This window comes from Schistocerca piceifrons, chromosome 1 (assembly GCF_021461385.2).
Source record: "Schistocerca piceifrons isolate TAMUIC-IGC-003096 chromosome 1, iqSchPice1.1, whole genome shotgun sequence".
Taxonomy (NCBI): domain Eukaryota; kingdom Metazoa; phylum Arthropoda; class Insecta; order Orthoptera; family Acrididae; genus Schistocerca; species Schistocerca piceifrons.
Window position 1 is genome coordinate 381,276,551 of NC_060138.1, and position 21,320 is coordinate 381,297,870.

General features: G+C 37.0%; 1 protein-coding gene across 1 annotated transcript; it reads left to right on the plus strand.

The window, feature by feature from the left end:
- Positions 1-2,123: 2,123 nt before the first annotated feature.
- On the plus strand, positions 2,124-2,507 carry LOC124724873. Its single transcript, XM_047248453.1, has one exon. The coding sequence runs from the start codon at positions 2,124-2,126 to the stop codon at positions 2,505-2,507; it is 384 nt and encodes a 127-aa protein (XP_047104409.1).
- Positions 2,508-21,320: the final 18,813 nt, after the last annotated feature.

Here is a 21,320-nt window from a genome sequence, read left to right on the forward strand (position 1 = left end):
CGACAACAGTACTGTACGTTACAAAGAACTTGAATCTGTACCGATCCTGAAAGTAACTGCTAAGAGTGATCACCAAACTCTGTAAAATTCTCCTATCCTGCTTACTGGAATTTTTAATTGTGACACAATGTTTTTTGGTAATAACTGATACAGAAACTGGAACCTTAAGGACGAGTTTATTCATATACAGACACTTTCTGACTTCGAAAGCTATGAGTATTTTAATGACAACGCTGTCGGTATTCGTTTAAGATTTTCCAGGTAATATCAAAATAAAATAATCATATGTTACATCTTTGTATTGCATGTCGACATTTCCTTGATTTTTACTGTCATTGTTCAGCATGCGACCCAACTGAGGAATTAATTATAGTACAGATTTGAAAGCTTAGAGTGAACAGCGAAAGCAAACTTCGAAAGTATTCTTTAACCGTAAGATGCATATACAGGGCCTCCGAGGCCCTTGTACGTATTCATTTTCAAAAAAATTCTGTAATTTTTTGTTTGATTTCAAACTGCTTTCCAGTACTCTTTCACTAACACTGTGACATTCCTCCTATCACGTCTGAACGAGATACCTTTTTAAATTTTTTGTATAATTCAATACGTTTACCCATACACCGTGAATGCATAAGCAGGGCTTCAGAAGCCCCCATACATTTATAAATGTTCTTTAGCGTATATTGTCTTCAACATTTGTTTGGGAGAAGTTATTAATTCAACAATAACTGTAGTGGTATTTCCAGCAACAGGAGTGCCAACAGGAGCAGTAGCTGTAGTAGTAATAGTACAACTAAACAATAATACACACTACTTTCACATATTGGCGATGTCGGTGTATTATTGATCTTTTTGCTATCAAATGTTTTATTATTGAATAGTATTGTTATCCTGTGCTGCTCTTGTCAGCCTCATTGTTACTGTAATTTGTTTGTTGCTGCAAGGCCCATATTGTTACGAGTATGACTCGTTTAGTACTGCACAAGCTGCTGTTCGAGAGACACGCCTTTTGCTATGGCTTCGGCACGCAAAGCAAGAGAGTCAGTACGTGCAAATACAGCTAATTTTGAAAGTTTTGTGGCTCAGTGGTTTGAAGAAAATGATTTTTGCGATGAAGGAAACGTTTTTGAAGAGGCAAGTAGTGAAGAATCAGTCAATGAACCTGAAGATGTGAATATTGAGGCAGATGACAGTCCTTCCAATAATATTACTTCATCAGAGTCTAAGAACCACCACAAAAAGGTATAGAAGACCACACATACATTAGTCGGAATGGAACGATTTTGAAACTAGATCCTCCTGCAACTTTTCGTACGCCTGTCCATAGTATCGTAAAGAAGGCACCGGGTCCAGCCCTTGGTTTGAAAACCTGTAAACCTAAGGATGCCTCGGACTATTTCATCTCCAAGGAAATACTAGAGGAAATCATCAACTGCACAAATATTGAAGGCAGAAGAGTGGCTGTTTTACGTGGTAAAACGTGGAAAAACGTTTCGCTTGCTGAAATGGAGTGTTTTCTTGGTCTCTTACTGCTTTCTGGTGTTGAGAAGAGTTGGGATGTCCCTATTAGAGAATTATTCTTGGATGAAAAGGCAAATCCTACATATAAGACCACCATGTCAGTAAATAGATTCGAGGATATAAGGAGAATGATTAGATTTGATGACAGGCGTACCCGTAAAGCTCGATCTGCAGGTTACAAACTTGCATCTGTTCGCTATGTATGGGAACAAATCATTGACAAGTGTAGAAATAGAATGATTCCCAATGATCCGCTCACAGTTGACGAACAGCCAGTCCCATTCCGTGGAAAATGCAGCTTCAGCCAGTATATGCCCTCTAAACTAGCCAAGTATGGCATAAAAATATTTTGGTTATGTGATGCTACACCTGCATATGTTTTAGACGGAATTGTTTACACGGGAAGGAAGCCCCATAAACCTATTCCAAAAAATCTTGGATTGAAAGTGGTGAAAGATCTTGCTAAAAGCATTGAAGGTTCATCAAAAAATATTACTGTTGACAAATTCTTTACTAGTGTGCAGCTGGCAGAAGAGATGCTTCAGAAGTAAATTACAGTGGTGGGAGCAATCAAACAAAATAAACCAGGAATTCCTAATGAGATGAAACCATCTGCCTCAAGAGCGGTTCATTCCTCTTTGTTTGCATTTAGAGGTGACATTAGAATGGTGAGTTATGTTCCCAAAAAGAAAAAGTCTGTAGTTCTCATTAGCACAATGAATCACGACAGAAACATTGATGAAACTCATGCAAAAAAGAAACCAGATATAATAAAGTTCTATAACGCTACGAAGGGTGGAGTAGATCAAATGGACCAGAAAAGTCGTTATTACACTTGCAAGAGACAAACAATAAGATGGCCATTTGCATTATGGATGAATATGATGGACGTCGCAGCAATGAACAGTGAAATTTTATTTTCCGCCCAACATCTGACATACCATAGTGGAAGAAGTGATAAAAGGCGTTGGTCCTACGAGATTTAGCAGAGGAAATGGTAAGACCACTAATGGAACTTCGTATTCAGATCCCTAATCTTCAAAAAACAAAAAAAAAAATCGTTGATGCAATGCAAAGATGTGGTGTTCAAAAAAATGTCATATTGCCGAATCAACTACCTGCTTCAGGAAAAAGAAGAAAGAAAGAAGAAGACGCTATCATTGTCCATATAATAAACACAGGAAAAGTGCTATGACATGCATTAAGTATAAAACCAACACTTGTAAGGAACATAATGGCGTTCTTTGTGCTTCTTGTTTGTCATATGTCGAAAACTAAGAAAAATGCAATTTTATGTGAACAATGAATAATAACTTTATGACAAAATATTGCCCATATACATGATATTGTGAATAATGAGTATGTTTTATTTGAAGAAATTGGTTGTAATAAATGTTATAAAATGTAAACTGCAAATTATAAGTGAATTAATAAAATTATTTGTATATGTTGCATGTAAATGGATGTAACTCATCAAAATTCACTCTTAGAGGTTTTTTAAAAATTAATAAAATGTTAATCAGGCCCACCAGAACCTGTTACTGTATCTTAGGAATATTTCAATATAATAAATTTGACAGAAATAAATTTAACTCCAAAGAATGATTATATGAAAAGAGGAAAATTTTAAATTACGGCAGGGCCTTGGAGGCCCTGCATATGCATTCATGTGTGTTTTCGGCACCATGCATCCTAGGGTTAATGAAATAGGAAACTAGAGCATGGCATTTAAGGAGAATAAATGTCAGCGTAGGAGTCAACACTTTTATACCAGATTTCTGTTTATCCTGGGATGTAGAATGGCGCATTTTTGAAATCAGATGCAAGAAAGCTACAATAGCGTCTAACAGCAGAACTTAAGAGCAATCAAAGTAGCAACCTACAACTTAAGCAAATTAGAAAATGTGATAACGGTCATTATCTTTTATGAGACCGCTATGGAATCTGAAACAAGGTTTTCTTGGTTTAAAATTAGATAAATCGTCCTGTTCATTACGACAGACAGCAAGAGTGAATGTATCTTAATTTATAGCTCTGTAACGTCGTGATTGTAAGTTTATCGTTGGCCAACAAAGGTAGAGGAGAGTACGCACCACTGAGCACATTTCCGCCTAACTTTAAAGGTAACTTAGGGAATATAAAACTGATAAATTGTTTTTTCCTTATTATAAAACTGAATAATAGTATAAACATAGCGCCAAATCAAAACAATTTGCTTCAGTGACAGCAGTCCTTATATGACGCACATCTGATCACATACCTTGCTCAGTATGACACGAAGGTGTATTCGTGAAGTGAGAGAAACCAGTTCTTTTTATTTGTGGATGCAAGCTATTTGAGTTTAATATAAAACTAAGCTTGCATGAGAAAAAGGAGGATCAGAGTTCCTAATTTTTCTTGTGCATTGTGTCTGTGCATTTTAACATACTTTCTTACGTAGTACTGGGTGTGGACGCCACGTTATATGATTTTTGTACACTGTTACCTGTACCATGGGAAAATAATTTGTAAAAACCAAACTGCTCAAATATTTCATTCCATTAGACTACCGTAACTGACTTATTTGTATGCTTCCATGCCACGCAGAGACAATAGATACACGACTTGTTGACTGCAATTGCTTAACTAGTATTAAAATGTTTCTCTTCACCTAATGTTATTTCATGCTTTAAATGTTTTAAGATTGTAATCGTATGAATGGTTTATATATCTTACAGCAATAGGAGAAGGTAATTCTTCTTGTACATATCTCTATGCGCAACGAAAGCACATAATTTGGTTTTAATTCCTACACCAAACGTTTCCTGCTGCGTAGCATTAAAAAATTGCTAGGACTTTCAATTATATGCGTAGTTTCAAGCGAAGGATAGATATGGCTCGAGAGAAAATAAATAAATAGATATAAAAAAATTAACGTGTTGAGGCGTATCGGAAATGAACGAGAAATTTGGCGCCAAAATTGAGGAACGCGCAAAAGACGGTATGAAGTAATTCTGCTACCGTAGAATGAAAACAATACACGACGGACGAAGAAAGGTGAACAGCAAAAGCGATCACAGAACTGCTTGTGAAAATTAGATAACTGGTATCAAACTCTGCTCTTAATGCGAAGGTAAAAATGTGAGAATGTACGTCCGCAGAGGAAATGGTGCACGGAAGTTATTCACGGCACGCGGCAAATCGGCAAAGAAGAGAATCGAATCGTTTGGGGTGTGTTGTTACACGACGTGCTGAAAAGTAAGTGGACCGACAAGACCAAAAAATGAGTGTTTCTCAGCAAGGAAAGGGATACTTGTGATACATTAACTACGAGAAGATATAACATGATAAGGCATCTCTAAAGACATCAGGGAACAACTTCTATAGTACTGGAGAGGACCACAACAGAGCTATAGAAGTTGGAGAAGACAGAAATTTAAATATATCTGACAAATAGGTGAGGACGTCAGGTATAACTGCTCTTATCAGATGAAGATACAAGAGCGGAAATCGTGGTGGCCTGCAGCAAACAAGTCAGATCACTTACGGTTTGAAAAAATTAAAACACGGCTCTAGTACAGCAGCAGTCTCATCGGGTAGTGACTGTTGTGGTACGTACGCACATCAAAATCATTGTCTCTACCTACCTGAATGTTTTCTGATGAACGGGTGAAGTTAAACCACTGGTTTATTTCGTAAAATTGATTTATTTTTCAAATACGTATCACAAGATATTTTATATTGCGTATGAATTATTCACTTTCTGACTATAAAGCAAAATCCAAATAGCCTCTTGAGATAGCTACGTGTTCACCATCCTCCTGTTCTCCGTCTTCCACATCCTTGGTGAGATACGCACAATGTCCGATATTAATTTCGTCACTTTCTGCTATACATGCAACTCTGAACTTAATCAATTTAGCACTATGCAAAACACTATAATTTAATGTTCCTCATACCGCTTTCGATGCAAACCACCCTTTTTCTAAGCGTTATTACTTCTACTGTTTACTGTAGTCAAACGGCGTACTGTTTCTATCCGTCATCAAACGGATCTACGCAGTTAACAGACATAGGTGCGGTGATGGTAGTAATTATTGGATGGCCGATGGAGTTGTATTTTCAGGAATCCAGTCGCTGTCCCATAACAAAGAAGAAGAGGAAGACCACCGACCAATAAAGGTTTTGTGGACGTTGTCGTTGTAACAGGATAAGGGCTGCAGATTATTCTTAGATCGTGTACTGCAATTTCTAATAGTTAGTTTCTTGTTACAATGGTATCATGATCACGAAAATTATTTTTCATATTGGAAAAATTTGTATTTTAGTATAATAACACACATACATGTTTTCAATGTCGAAAATAATTTTCATGACCACGATACATTTGCAACAAGAAAAATAACAGTTAGAAATTGCACGAACTAAGAATGGTCTGCAGCCATTGTCCTGTTGCCACGACAAAATTCACGAAACCTTTATTATTCGGTGGTCTTCCTCTTCTTCTGTGTAATGGAAAGCATGGAATCATCTTCAAGTTTTCCGAACTCCAACTTGCCCGTTTCTTTTCTCTGCCCAGTTTTGTAATCGATCGATCTCGAAGGTTTTAAGTTGCTTTTACCTTAACTGGTGTATGTCATATATTCCTGAACTGAGACTGAGGCTACAACAAAATATTAAACTTGTTGCACCTAAGCAGTTCAGTTTGTCACTTCAGTCACAGTTCTCAATTTAATGTTCTTTTTCAGCTTTTTCTTTGTGATGTTCTAATTTTAAAGCAAAACAGCAGAGCTTTTGGACATTGTTTTATAATCTCAAATAACTCTACTTCGCACATTATTTAATCACATTAATTACTTGTCTAGGAAGGTTACCACCATAAAATACTGTCATAGGGAAAGTATATGAAGAGTTTTTTCTCTGTTTAATGCGAATTCAACAAACATCACGTAAACTGCTTTTTACCTTATTTTTATGACAGAATTTGATGATGGTAGCCTGCTTAAACGTGTGATTTACAGTCGATGTGAATAAATAAAGTGCTACGTAGAGTAATCTTAGTTTATGCCGAAGCACATTTTACAGTTTACGGATGAAAATAAATTGTGAGACAACTTCAACTGTGTAAGCGCGCAATGGTTACTGATATGACTCATGACTTTCTATTTTATAAGAAGATTGTTTCTTAAAGTAACTATCTTACTCGCAGTAAATTGCTGTCCAATTTATAAGGATCAAATTTCGTTCAAATAATAATTAGGAAGCTGTTTAGACACCCGTTGTTTTAATTAAGCTGCTACTATCGGATATTTTCCATATAATTCAGACTCGCAAGCTAGATGTGATACGTAATATTTTTCTACATCTTTTAGTTACTAAACTAACATTTTCTACGAAAAACATTAGAACAGCAACATGAGGGATGGAATTTTTCATTAGATACATGAAAATAGCTAGTATCCCCGTAAGGGTAAATTTGATTTGTGGAATTGAATTATCTTCATTATAAGGCTTCCGATACGTTTCAAGTTAAAAAAGTCTCGCACCTCGTCATTTCTCGTTCTGCGTCGTAGCCTTTGAGGCACCCAATAATTGTAATTAGAACTTGCCGTCAAATTTCGCTTTGAGATAATTGTACGAGAGATTTTACTGCTTATGAAATTATTTGTTTTCCAGTATCGTTATAACACGACGCTGAAGATAAATGTTGCCAAAATAAGCAAACTTTGCACAAATAAAATGTTTCACAGGGACTTTATTTTCCACATTTACAATTTCTGATTTTATTCCTATATTTGTGCTCTGAAAATTCATTTCATCTTTTGTAGAGACGTGACAAAATTTTTGTCCCATCTTATTTCACGAGAGTAAACTGTGGTTACGCGTTCCCAGCTGAGATTGCTGTAATGGGGACCGGTTCTGCAGCAGATGCCGGGGCAGCCGACTCCTGCGGAAGTCCCCCGTTCGAGCCCCTGTTTGCCAGCACCCTTCTTGCTGGATCCAGGTCAGGTACGAGCTGAATGTCAATGAAGTCTCTCTAGATTCTTCTAGGAGACTGTAAGCTCCATTCCAAGAGCGAACGTGAGCACATCAGGTACACTGGTTTTAAAGGGCTTACGAGTTTCTTCCGGGGTAGAGTATTACTACACGTAATATGCAAGGAACTAGCTGTATAGTTAGATGCAAAGGTCAGTTAGCAGCAGTCTAGCACCGTTCGTCATGTGAGACGAGGAAATATTTGATTCTCCCGTTACTGTTTGATTTCAAACCTAGATGTCATTGAAATGGTAAGCAGTTCAAACGTTTGTTTGCAATATTAAGTGAAGAGGTATTTTAGGGCATATGCTTTATAAACTGCTTTTACTTAGTTGTACACAAATGATTATTCTGGAAGAGTGTTTATGGTACCATACGAAATTCCTAAAAATTCTCAGGGTCAATATCACATATACGATAGGGAGCCAACTCTGCTTTCCGGATGCTGCGTCCTTCTCTCATATGAAAACAAAAGAAGATTTCGTTTCAACTTACCACTGATATCGAAATGCCTGCAGATGTGAATTTAGTTAAGAGAGCGTCCCAATTTGGACTCTAAAATAATTAAGAACACGAACAATTCACAATTGCAGGTGGAATTGGGTGTACGAAATTACTAGTGAAAGTTGTTCTTCAGACGCAGGTAAATGTTCTACACGTACTGTTGTTGAAACAGAGATGAGTTTGGTTTCTGCTGTCATGTTCTACGTTTCTGAAAAACTGCAAGCTGAAAAAAATTGAAACATTAGCGAAAAGTCTCATATATCAGATGCGGAAGGCAGACTTAAATATTTGTAATAGACTTCACAAAACTACGCGACGATGAATCCGAGAGAGCTTCAGACTTCCAGTAAGTTGAGATAGAACTGACGGAAACTACTTAGTAGCGCGGACTGTCTACTATTGTACTAGAGGTGTCGATATGTGTGTTTTCCCCGGTACTTTCTAGTACCGCAGATCACACGCACGCGGGAAATAAGATCACAGTTTTCAAGAATTATCACAGCTCTGGAGACTCATATGCCTTCCTAGCGATATGAAAATGTTCCGAAACGGTAATTGGCTCCATGTTACTAGGAGATACGTAACTGCATGATTCCTGCATCTGTCGCACTATCAGTACGGTATGAAAAACAGTAATAAAGTATTACTCTATGTGGGTTATGATAATCAGCATTAACGTAGCGTAGGCAATTCAAAACTGTAATTCAAAGAACTCAACTGAAACTGTATGAAATTAACATGTCAGAAGTAATTTCGCTCCGAAGTATGACGTACTTTTTGGTGGAAAATACGGAGACTATTTACTGGTGAATCACGGACAAAAAAAGCATCTGCATTAGTATGAAGCACGTTCACTGGAACGAACGTCTTTACCAGTAGTTCTTGAAACAGTTTCTGGTTATATTAGAAAAATCTACGTATTTTAAGCGATTCTTACTGCCTGATATTTGATCTCTCCGTGCTCCTAAACTCACAGCTAAACGAAAAAGTCATAAAGAGTTATTTTATTCTTATTTGAAGATTTCTCGAACTTTTCGGCTTAATGTTGTATCAAATAGGAAACGCATCATCAGTTTAACGTATTTAATTAGAGAATATCTGGTGAAATGGAAAGTGGTTGTTAGAAGTGATAAACAATGTTGCTTGCAACAGTGAGTTCCTTAACGTTCTCTAGAACGAATTTCCATTATGAAACAGCCGACGTGTACCAGATTCTTTTCTCGTTTTTCTTATTTTAAACATCCTGTCGCAATGAAGTAGTCCTCAGGCTTAATCAAGAGAAATAGGCTGAGCCTTATTTACGGAAAGGTTTCGCTTTCGAAGAACACACGGAATTTAGGGACATCTTCATGAAAAATTTCATTGTACTCGCGATAGGGTATGTTAGGAAACTACTCACCAGCGTGTTATCGAAACCGGAGAGATACACTTTTACAGTTATTGTGGGTCCTAACTAAGGATTTTATTAATTTTTTTATTTAATGGGATTTCATAAATTACATGATTGTATCTGGAAATGTCTTCTATTATGCTCACAATTTCAGCGTAATGATATTACCTTCGTCACGATAGGTTTCAAATGTGTTTTCGTAGCCTCTTAGCGATGATCAAATTTTGTTCAGTACAGTTATTAAATTGATTTTCTCCTCTACAACAAGTTTTTTGAGTGAAATTGCACAACCTCCAATGAATAGTGCACCTAATATTTCTTTGTCTATACCACGTCACTCAATTTTTTTTTTTTTTACATACCACATTTCAACGAATGTAAATCCTTCGTAGATATATCTGACAAACGATATGCGTCCCGCTTCTAAAATTCCTGTTTGGCTGAAATTATTTACTACTCAAATTCCTTTACGACCTATATTGTTCTTCAACTGGCGCCAGATGTCACATACTTAATTCATTCCTATACTTTTTTTGAATACTACGTTTATTCTTACTATTCCGCTCCTCTGGTACCGCACTAACATGAAGAAAATAAGGTGATTTCATTTTATAACATAATGTAGAAAGCTGGTTGAAAATATTACTGTTGTTATTATGCCGCACCATTGTTCAGGAGTACTGTGTAACTTTACGAAAGTTATGCGATATAGCGCAAAAAATTTTTTCTCCTAAAAATAAAATCAAAGATATTTATTTTCTGCCTCATTTATCTGAATAACTTGGTTACAAGAAATATCTAGCCACATTTCGTTTTGCTTATGAAAATAATTCGACGTTTATTTTCAGGATCTCTGGAATTTATACTATTACTTATAAGAAAGTATGGCGAAAGTATGATTTTAGTATTTTGTGATAGTTCTTGCGGTGCTCTTCTGTGATTCTACTCCAGTTTCATTGTGATTCAGCGTCTTGTCAACGGGGAAGTCCTTTGATACTGAGTAATTACTATTATTTACTAGATGACCTGGAAGACCTGATCAAGGTCTTTCACAAGGATATGAATGGAATCTGTTAGAACTGAGGATAAAAGCCAGGGCCAAATAAAATTGAGAGAACATATATTACAAAATTGGAATTTAGGATACTTTTATTGTACGCGTGTAAGTTAGATAACTACATTCAATCATTTATTTTCTGACACTATTTCATTAAAGGAATGTATATGAAATTCATTAACAGACCTAAATTACTTGATTTGCAAAGGTTATGCATAACATCCCTTATTTTGGTCTTGATATCTTGGACTGGGCATACTAGGCTGAACAAAATGAACCTTACAACAATTTCATGAACAAAAAAAAAAAAAAAGAAAGAAACTCTTCCCTGGTGATCTATAACTCTTTTATAGCAAACTGGATTTCTGCTTCGTAGGTCATCATCAGTCACCTGCGGACGGCATAACCGATAATTGGTTTTTGAAGAAACGTTGTTACAGAACGTCAAAGACGTGTTTCCTTTTTATCATTATTATCATGCTCTGCTGAGCACCGAGTCAGAAATCAGCTAACAACATTATTCTTCATTAGCTGCTTCACGTTTCAGTCTCACAACACAGTTGCTTCTAAAATAATGCTGCAAAAACCTTTCACCATTTCGTTTCCTCTCTTTTTTTTTCCTGTACGCTCCATAGTCAGACCGAAAACTAAAAGATTTCTTAACAATCTGTGTGGAATGAAGTCGCTCCCCTACAAAGGAAATTAATACATATGTAATTAAACGTATCCGCTCCAGGCATCCATAGCTCAGTTATTTTTTCTCAAGTCTGTGTTATTATTCTCGCTATTGAAGTAATAATCTGCTAAATACTGTGATACTGTGATACTGTAGTGATATAATGATGAGTTCAAACGTTAAGATAAATTCTTACGCTAGTTCACCTTCCTGTTCAAGGTCGTTTCGGAGCTGGCTGTTATAAGTTAAAGACAATACGAAGCAAATTTTGTAGATATTAAAGAGACCCATAAAACCTACATCTCTTAAAATCTACGGTTGTCTTTGTCTTACGGTCTAAAAGGTAGGAAAAAGGAATGGATTGGTTGTAGTCAAAAAGAATGGGTAAATAATTTTTACCCCTCTCAATTTGTATTGTAATGACTAATTTAATACTTACCTTTCAAAACATGATTTAATATTAACACCAGCTGAATCAAAAGACTTCTGCCATTCAGATGATCTAATGCCCATCAGTTCTGAGTGAACAAATGAACATGGTAAAAACTAAGTTACTAAACGAACCAAATACACAATCTAAGTGGGTGACGTATTACGATTGCAGCCATCCAGTAATAATAGGTCCTAAAATAAGCCTACTTTGTATACAACACGTTGAACTCGTAAGGAAATTTTTTTCTGGAGTGAAAATATAGACTCACTGCCTTGAAAAAGTGAAAGTATTTTCAATTGACGACCCGTGTGGTAACTATTATAATAAGATTACCAGTGCCTATTTCTGGATAATGGAAATGTTGCAATCAATGTACTTATGCCCACAAATTTTATCATGTGTTGTTATTTACGTTAATGAAACTAAATTGAGGCACTAAACAGACACTCTAATTAAAAATTCGTTTCAGATGTTTGCTTTGCTTAATTCTATGGGCAGTGCAAGTACATGATTCTATTATACCATTGTACGATACCGACAACCACAAATACGTGGCACGAAATGTTTAGGGGTGAATCTTCCTACATACGTCACTTGACAATCCGGAGAACTTTTAACAAAAGTCGTAGTACGCTTATAGAAATGAATCAAGTCTGCTGACTGTTTTATTTAACAATCTCTCTATATCGGGAGGACGTAAGCTTCTCCCCTTCCTTTTAAACAGATGTTCAGATGGTATATACTTAAAAACAGTATCCGTATTCTATGGATAACATAATATAAACTTTATTTTTATCAGGAAAGTTAACGTCATTATCATAAAATTCTCCTATGTTGCCTTTACGCGAAACACATTTGACTATGAGCAATTAATATTTCTTTCCCTTATTGTATCCTGGGATTCAGAAAATCAATTTTCAGCATCCCAAACATTTAGATCTCTAATCCACATGTGTTCATTAGCAGATTAGGTGTTTGGTTCCAGAAAATTCGTTTTCATTTCCAGGTAAGAGTTTCAGTTATGCAGACTCTGTAGTCTGTAGATCGTAGGAATATGACCTCAGTTTCTCTAAAGAAGAAGAAATACCCTGGATGATTATGGTATATATTAGCATATATGGTCCCACAAATTCTAATATAAAGAGATTTTCAAACACTTCCGATTTAGTAATTTTAATTTTCTTTTGTGCGACAGTGTGTGGCGCCACATAAGCATGTTTAGATGATAATTAGTGACTGCGTTTTTGAAGATGAATTTCTTTTTCACGCAACATTTGATTTCTTTGATGCAATGAATGTATTAGATCCTCGGTTTAGGCAAGCGTTCCTTCTGTTATCTGCGTTAAGATGAAATTAAATGTGCCATGTAAGTAGAAGCGAGTTCTCAGATCCGATGAGACAAGGAAGAGCTGGGTCTGATGTTACTGCTAAAGAATAGCTAGAATGTTTTTCAATGCAGTTTCTTAAGTTTAATTTTTCCAGTGTAATTTCCACTGCGGTAAAGCTTTATCCGTGATAGTAAAACTTCAAACAACTCCTTACAACTAGGTACATTCCAAATGTGTATTGTAGCTTTATATGTTTCTCCTAGTGTGCTTCACTTATAGACAGAAGAGAAAGCCATAGAAATATAAATAGGTTGTAGAGAGACTATCAAAGAAATACAATTATATAAAGCAGTTGCAAAGTTTGAATGGTGAAAGAGCCAGCTGAGGGATAATGATTTCGGAGGAGTAATTGAAGTGCATTTAGAGCAGGTGTAAGCTCTGCTTTACTAACCTCTCTTATGTGGCTATTCATTTGGGCAACTCTTCTTTGTAGATGTTCATTTTCGGGCAAACATGTGCATCCCTAGTTTAGAAACAACTGCCGATAGTGCTGTTACTTACTGAAATTAAATTAATAAACAAAATTGCACCGCTTTTAGTGCTACCCTATACTTAGTACAATGTAGAACTAAAGAAATTTTTTAGTATCTATTTTTGCACAGCGAATGGTCATAATATGTTTCAATGTCAAGAAATATGTCAAAGACGAGGAAGTAAAATTTATCATTTTCACGCGATCACATAATACGGCGTGAGCTGCACCTGTAGCGAGGACAACTGATCATAATTTACGTCGGTATAAGAAACACTTGTATATCTGCAGAATTTTACATATTGCCAAATCAATTAACACCACCAAAACTCTGAAATCGTAGATGAAAATTTACACTTTTGAGATTAATTTCCATTAACTGCAATAACTGTCTTCTTCTGTACCATAAAATGCTCCAATTTTCGGTGAGAACTCCATTTTTACCCTTAAACTAAGAGCTAGTACTTACGAAAAATCTTCTTCAAGACAAAGTATAAGCTATCATATAGATTTACTCTGGCGAATGGTAATTTATCTTAACCATACGTAGAAGTAATGTTTCTACATAAAACAGCTTATTTTGGTTATGCTCAGGAAATCATACATTAATAATACAAAGCCTCTGGAGGAGAACTAGTAAAGAAAATCTTCTCTAACGATTAAAGAAGTTAGACTGAAGGTTAAGGATTGTTAATGCAGAAATTACTTCTCTGAATACGACAGAACAACGCAGATAATCTTCCTGAATTAATGAAAAAATACGGCTAGTCTTGCTGAATAATCTTAATCTATTAAATGTACCTCATTCCGTTATATCACGGCGGTATGATTCCACATACAATTCTGCGTCGTGATTCTAGTCATTTTTATCGAAATTAAGCAACAGTCAATAGCCATTTTTTTCCGTTGCCTATGAATTGATGAGGAAAAACTATTTAAAGAAGAAAAAGGAACGTGTAAGGGAAAGAACATGGAGCAGGAGAACATAGGGAAAGAAAAATTGTAGTTCCTAACAAATACTTGTAATCGTAGGTCAGTGAGCCTTCATATAACTCAGCTTGAGTTGAACCTCTTGTCCCGGCAGACCACTACATCGTAAGATTCTCAGAAAAGCTCCAGAGGTGGTAATCACAGGTGAAGTGACGGGAAAACAACATCCTCGAAACAGGAGCTACCTATCTCACAGTAGAGGGTATTCTCAAATTCTGTATCCCTGTGTAACAACGCCATTTTCACGTAAGACCAATTAATATGTGTACTTATTAGTTTCAGTGTTTAGGAGTATTTATGTCGGACACCTATATTTTCTGGAGATATTGCTATAGCTATAGAAATTATAGTGGCCGTTCTGATTAATAATTACATCGTATTTCACTATGTAATGGGCTGTATCATCACAAAAATGAGAATAATTATCAGAATCGCGCCCTAGATTTACCAGAAATCGTTGAGATTGTTGGCTCACTGCTGTTCTCCGTTAACATCTATAAAATTTGTACACCTATTTTACGAATTCTGTACCGCGTGCTAACCCGGTAACTCTGTCAGGCACAAAGTGTAGTAAATAACACAAACTCCTTTTTCACCTAGGACTAATACCCACAGGAGCTGGTGTAAATATTTTATTGTAATGTTCGCCTGCTGTTCTCTCATGAGATTGTTTTCAGTTTGAAGTGACCTGAAGTCCAAATATGATCAGTGAGTCCGAGAGAACTTTGAATCATGTTCTTATCTACAGTTACTTCGTTGTATGCTGTACGTTTCAAGACCAGGGGAGAGTGTTTTATCTGGAGAATAGTGTACTTTGGTGCAAGTGATATTTGTTGGTCGGAGGTTAAATCTAGAGACAGAGTTTAGACCCACAAGCAGGAAAATGCACTACTGACCTGCGTAAGCAGTTTCACTCTACTGTTTAACTGATGTGAGACACAAGGCTGTGTTTTGTTCAGTGTTTGTAAATTTTGCGCGTCCTACAAATTTGTTGTATAATACATATATTAAAGCTGTTTGGAAGTTATTGTTAATTCTTAAATTAAAGAATTGTACGCTGAGTAAAGTGCTATATAATTTTGAAACTAGTTACACTGTGTAACTTGCGGACAGTTAATTCATACTTTTTTCACTGTGTACTTTGAAATATAAGGTCGTTTACCTTGGAAAATATGATATTAGCAAATCAACTGTCTTTAAAGTAATAATAATGGTAACTGTCTAGAAAATAGAAATTGATTTTTATTTCCAACAGCTTCTCTTTCAAAGCGTATTTCATCTGTATCTACTTTATGGTGATACTTGTACTTTATTTGATTTTACTTATGATTCCTGGCGTGAAGTAGAGCAAGAATGCAGTAGACAAACTGCTAAATGCAGTACTGACAAGATTTTGTAGTCTGCAACAATTTTAAGTTTCAATGGAATATTTGTTCCCAGGTACATGGAGGTATGTTAAATCTGAACGTTTTTTTAACATTTGGAAAAATTTTGCTTTCACAGAGTAATTCTTTTTCTTGCTTCGGAGAACACTGTAGCACACAAAAATTGAATGCTATCATTTGAAAAAGGAGTAAGAAATTATATTAAACTGAAACTGGAATAAGAAACAATATTGAACTACTAACACAGGGCTGGATACAGCCGAAAGCCTGAAAAAGTGTTCTGAGGCACAGCAATTTCTTTCGCCATTGTACAACCGGAATGTATATTTAAACATCCAACTGTCTCCTTTGATTACATGAATCACTGGTTGTCATCGTTATATGGGTACAGAAAGTGTGCATAAAGACTTATAAACCATAATCCGAAATTTTCGAAAGAATGCCGGCTTTGGTTACTTTCACAAGTACGGGTTTGTGTTCTCCCGTTCAATAGCTTCCTAGTCCTATAAGGGGAACACATTTACTTGGATTAAACGGATTTAACATTTTACAGTTTTACGGATATCAGCATCATTTGTGTTTAGTATCTTCAGGTGAACTCAAGTCACCAAGCACTCCGGAGCTAACATGTAAGGTGCATTCAAAAATAAACGAATCAAAGGCTATGAAATGAAAACCGCTGAAGGGATAGTAACGCCATTGCCTGCGGAGGAAGATGTGGTCTCAGAAAGAGAGCTGAGGCAACCAATCCGCCGTTAGAGACATATAGGCGCCCACCACGTGACGACATAGCGAGCACGTGTACGCATCAAGCGTCCACTGCCCTCCGTAATGCTGAAAACATACAAATGTAGGCTAGAAAGGAGAAGCAAAGGGGCATAGTATGTTTCCTTACAGCGCAAGAACTGCGGGGAATGGAATTCATCGAAGAACGGCACCCGTACGAAGAGAACTTCCATTACAAAGGGTCAACATGGCGCACAAGCGACTTCAGAAAGGAAGGATGCACATCGATTACGCAGATCTGCAACGCCACACCACGTTACCAATACCGTTATCAAGCAGGTGGACGCTGTCGTAATTCAAGCGTAGCGACTTAAAAAGGCAGCTATTGCCACTGAGGTCGGGGAGAGCGTCGGAACTGCAACGGAGATGCAGTGCTCACCGTACACTTGTGCCTTTCTTCGATGGATTTCCGTTCCACGCTATGAGGAGAAGTACTACACCCCTTTGTTTTCCTTTTCAAACTTCATTTCTTTGTTTTCAGCATTGAGTCCAGTGGGTCCAATGGAAGATAGACACTTGCAGGTGCTCGTTCTATCATCACGTGGGTGTTCTCTCATGTTCCTCTAGCGGCGAGTTCTGGGACTCAGAGCTCTAATAGGGGCCACACTTTCTTCCACAGGTAATGTCATCATAACCGTTGCAGTGTTTCTCATTTACCAGCTTTCGGTTGGTTTCATTTTGAAAGCATCTAATAATTTCAGTTTTTATTCACTTTGCTCATCCTTTGATCACTGTGTCTAAAATGGTTTAGATGTAAGAATTGAGAAAGGCAACTAGTAGTGGTGAATATTTTGAAGCTAAACTAAAATTACTGAGTCGCCTTGTGTGTTTACAGTTTTTAGCTATGCATCGTACACGCTGATTCTGCCAAGTTGTTAACTTCAAATTTTTCGAGAACCGTTTCAAAACTCCCCATTCTGCCTTCATACAGAGATGAAAAATGAAAACGTCCTGAGTGAACGTTATACAATATATTTTCATGGTCGTATTAATTAGTGAGCTATCAGTATCAACTTCGCTTTTTCAAATGGAACTGCAGCAATTCCTGCTGCTAGTATAGCAGTTATAAAAGAGCTACATTCCTCGAAATGCGGTAACTACTGTCGGTGAAATATACGCACGATTTCTTACCGAAGTGTTACCGGCTCTCCTAGGTGAAGGATCACTTGAAATCCGTATGTACTAGTTACGTAGTGCTACCACATGGAGGAGCGGCTCACTGTTAGCTTGTGGCTAGGAAAACTCTCATCCTACTCTTTACTGGCCGCTGGACAGGACAAGAGTGTTATCAGTTGACCTGCACGCTTGACCTGCACGTTTGCCTGATTTAACGCAACAAGGGAGTTTTCCTCTCGTAGATGAAGGCTGTGCTTTATTGCAGTATATGTGGTGATACAGAGGAGATGTCTTCAGTTTGTACCTATTTTTACTTATTTGTAAAACTGTACTATGTGATTGACAAAATCTTTGAAAGTGTATCCATTTTTGTAAATTTTTCAGTATTTTTCATTATATTTTACCGCACTTTGTATGTCATTTCTTCTTCTCACCTTTATTTTAACTATATTTTTTCTATACAGGACGGGTTTGCTTTGCAGCGCCCCCTTTTGGTTTCTCGTTGTCATAGTCAATTCTCTATGTATCACTCCATGTGTGACGTCTGTTTAAGACAGTGTTATTACTTAGGGAACATGCATGTTGAAAGGTAAATTTGTGTGTGCATTTTAAATGGTTTAATGCGTCTATATACATTTAATTTTTCTTTATGTACATTTATTCATTTGGTCACTGTTATTAATTATTTTTATTTTTATTCTTGTATTTGTAGTACCGATGATGGCTGTTACAGTCGAAATCGATATGCAAAATTAAATAAAGAAAACATGATCTTGCTACTGGTTGCTGCTTATTTGGTAATTTTATGGTCTACGGTCGCTGCACAACTTGGGAACCATATGGAGCCCCCCATTCAGAGGTGTCTTCAGTTTGTCCTTGCACCAGTTTCTGTAAACGGGTATTTTAACAGACGGTGGGTATTTCGAACAGTTGATCACATAAACTGAATTAGTAGGATGTATTTATGACAACATTCTTTTGTGATTTCCCTTCTCCTGCTGATGTACTTCTGCACTGTATGTGTATCTTCATATTAAATTCATAATGCGAAGTTATTATCTAATACATTTTTACCTCCATTACCTGTTTTACATGTACACTCGGGTTTCGATGCGCATCTTTCTTTCAAGGCTCTGGCAGAAACGAGAGCAGAACTGTTACCGTAGTTAACTGGTCAGTCACCCGTAGATGTCGCAGCCTTCGTCTTCTAGGGGATGTTTTGGTGCACCCACATATAGCTAAGAGTGAAAAGGATCACTTGCAAATTAAACTTTTCTCCAGTACTGCGCTTTCGTAAGCAGATCTCTTGGCAGTGTGGAGCGCGTTATCAGTATGAATCGACAATTCTGTATAACAAAACAAACTCATGCATAAGACAGCAATCGGTTTCCTGTTAAAGACAGATTAATTCTATGATTTAATCTAGTAATCGTATTATGAAGAGTGACATGTCATTGAAACCTTTCTTTTCAAATTACGATAGCAGTAGCAGAAATTACTATTTTTCCATTTAAAAAAGCAGATTATTTTTCCATTTAAAAAAGCAAAATAGATGCCGCTATCGCTGTAGTTAACGTAACTATGGCAAGAGTCTAAAATTTTGTCATTTTTTTTTTTTTTTTGTTTCCCGTCTTTTCCGTAATTGCTTTAAATTCTTGGAGAGTGTCTAGACATTGTTTAATGTGGATTTTTCATTTAGGCGAAAAGAAAAATACGGTATCTTAAGCGGTGCACGAAATATCTGAGGTCAATAGCTTAGCTGAATTACCGAGTATTACAACAATGAGACAGTTTAGAGTGCCCTTCGATGGGAAAATGCTTTGACCTGGTACGCGGTACAGCTCAGGTGAAAGAGAATGTGCATGAGCCAGATCAAAGGCCAACAGAAAGTGGACAATGCGACTATGAAGATTAATCCCTGATGTTTCAGCACCCCTCCTATCATTATGTTCCTTCTTCTTGTCTGTGGTTCCCGTATGTTCCTTTATTTGCCGATTCTGCGGAGCAACCCGTCATCGTTTATCTTATCAGCCGACATGATTTTCAACATTCTTCTGTAGCACCGCATCTTAAGCGCTTCTTTTCTCCTCGCTTCGGGCTTTTCTACACACAGTTCTGTGGTCCATACGTAAGTTCTCAGAAAATTCTGCTTCAAGTTAAGATCTGTGTTTGTTACCGGTAAACTTCTCTTTGCCTGCTCTCGTCGGCTTTTTACGATCTCCTTGCTTCATCCGTCAGGCTCGATTTTCTTCGAGGCAAGCAGAATACCTTAACTTCGTCTACTTCGCGATCACAAATTCTGATGTTAAGCTTCTTGCTCTTCGCGTTTCTGCAACTTCTGTCTTCTTTAGATTTATTATCAGTTCATATTCTGAAGTTACTGGACTGTTCATTCCATTCAACAGGTCCTGTTACACGGCTTCATTTAATTGCGGGCAACAATGTCATCAGAGAATCTTTTTATTGATATCCTTTCCCCCTTAATATTGATTCCACTCTTGATGCTTTCTTTTACGTCTGTCCCTGCTTCTCCGATGTATACGTAGGCTGAATAGTAGGTGCGAAAGACTGCACCCATGTTTTACACGCTTTTTAATAATCACTTCGTTCTTGGTCTTCCAATGCTACTGTTACCTGTTGTACATATTGTAAGTTACCTGTCTGTCGCTTCCTACTGTTTTTTCATTATTTCTTGCACGATTGTACACTGTAAAACACTTTTAGTCGGTGGACACATCCAATGAACGTATCGTGATATTTTCTTCAGTCTTACTTCCATTATCAAGTCCAGTGTCAGAACTGGCACTATCGTGCGTTTAGCATTCATGAAGCCAAAATGATCGTCATCTAACAGATTTTCAATTTCGTCTTTCGTTATTCTGTATACCGGGTGATCAAAAAGACGGTATAAATTTGAAAACTTAATAAACCACCGAATAATGTAGATGGGGAGGTAAAAATTGACACACACGCTTGGAATGACATGGAAGTTTATTCTGATCGACCGGCATCTCTAGGGATGCTGAAAGACAACATGCGACGCCAATGCCTCATCATAACTCCGGGCGTGCTTTACAGTGCTGTTCACATCATTATTCTTCGACTAGAACTATTGTTGAGGAATGATGGTGGTCATATTGAGGATTTCCCTTAAAGATCATCATCTTTGCTTTGTCTTACTTTGTTATGCTAATTATTGCTATTCTGTCGGGCATTTTTTGAACTTTTGTATTTTTTGGGTTCTAATAAAACCCCATATCATTCCAAGCATGTGTGTCAATTTGTACCTCTCTATCTAAATTATTCCGTGATTTATTCAATTTTGAAATTTATAGTGACTTTTTGATCACCCGGTATTATCCTTGTGGGTGGCGTGGATGCATAGTTGTTAAGCTGAATGTGCCATAGTTCTCGCACTTACCTGACCTTGCCGTCTTCGGACTCTGTCGAAGACATTTTTCGGAAGTCCGATGCTACGCCGCCCGTCCAATAAATGCTACACGCCAACTTGGATAGTCCTTTGGCTGCCACATCACACAACGATTTTGTAAATTCTGCCTCATTGAATCTCAAGTCGTTGAGAGCCC

Bases quoted from the DNA above. Each gene is read 5' to 3' on its own strand.
- LOC124724873 (XM_047248453.1), top strand. From the start codon at position 2,124: ATGAAACCATCTGCCTCAAGAGCGGTTCATTCCTCTTTGTTTGCATTT.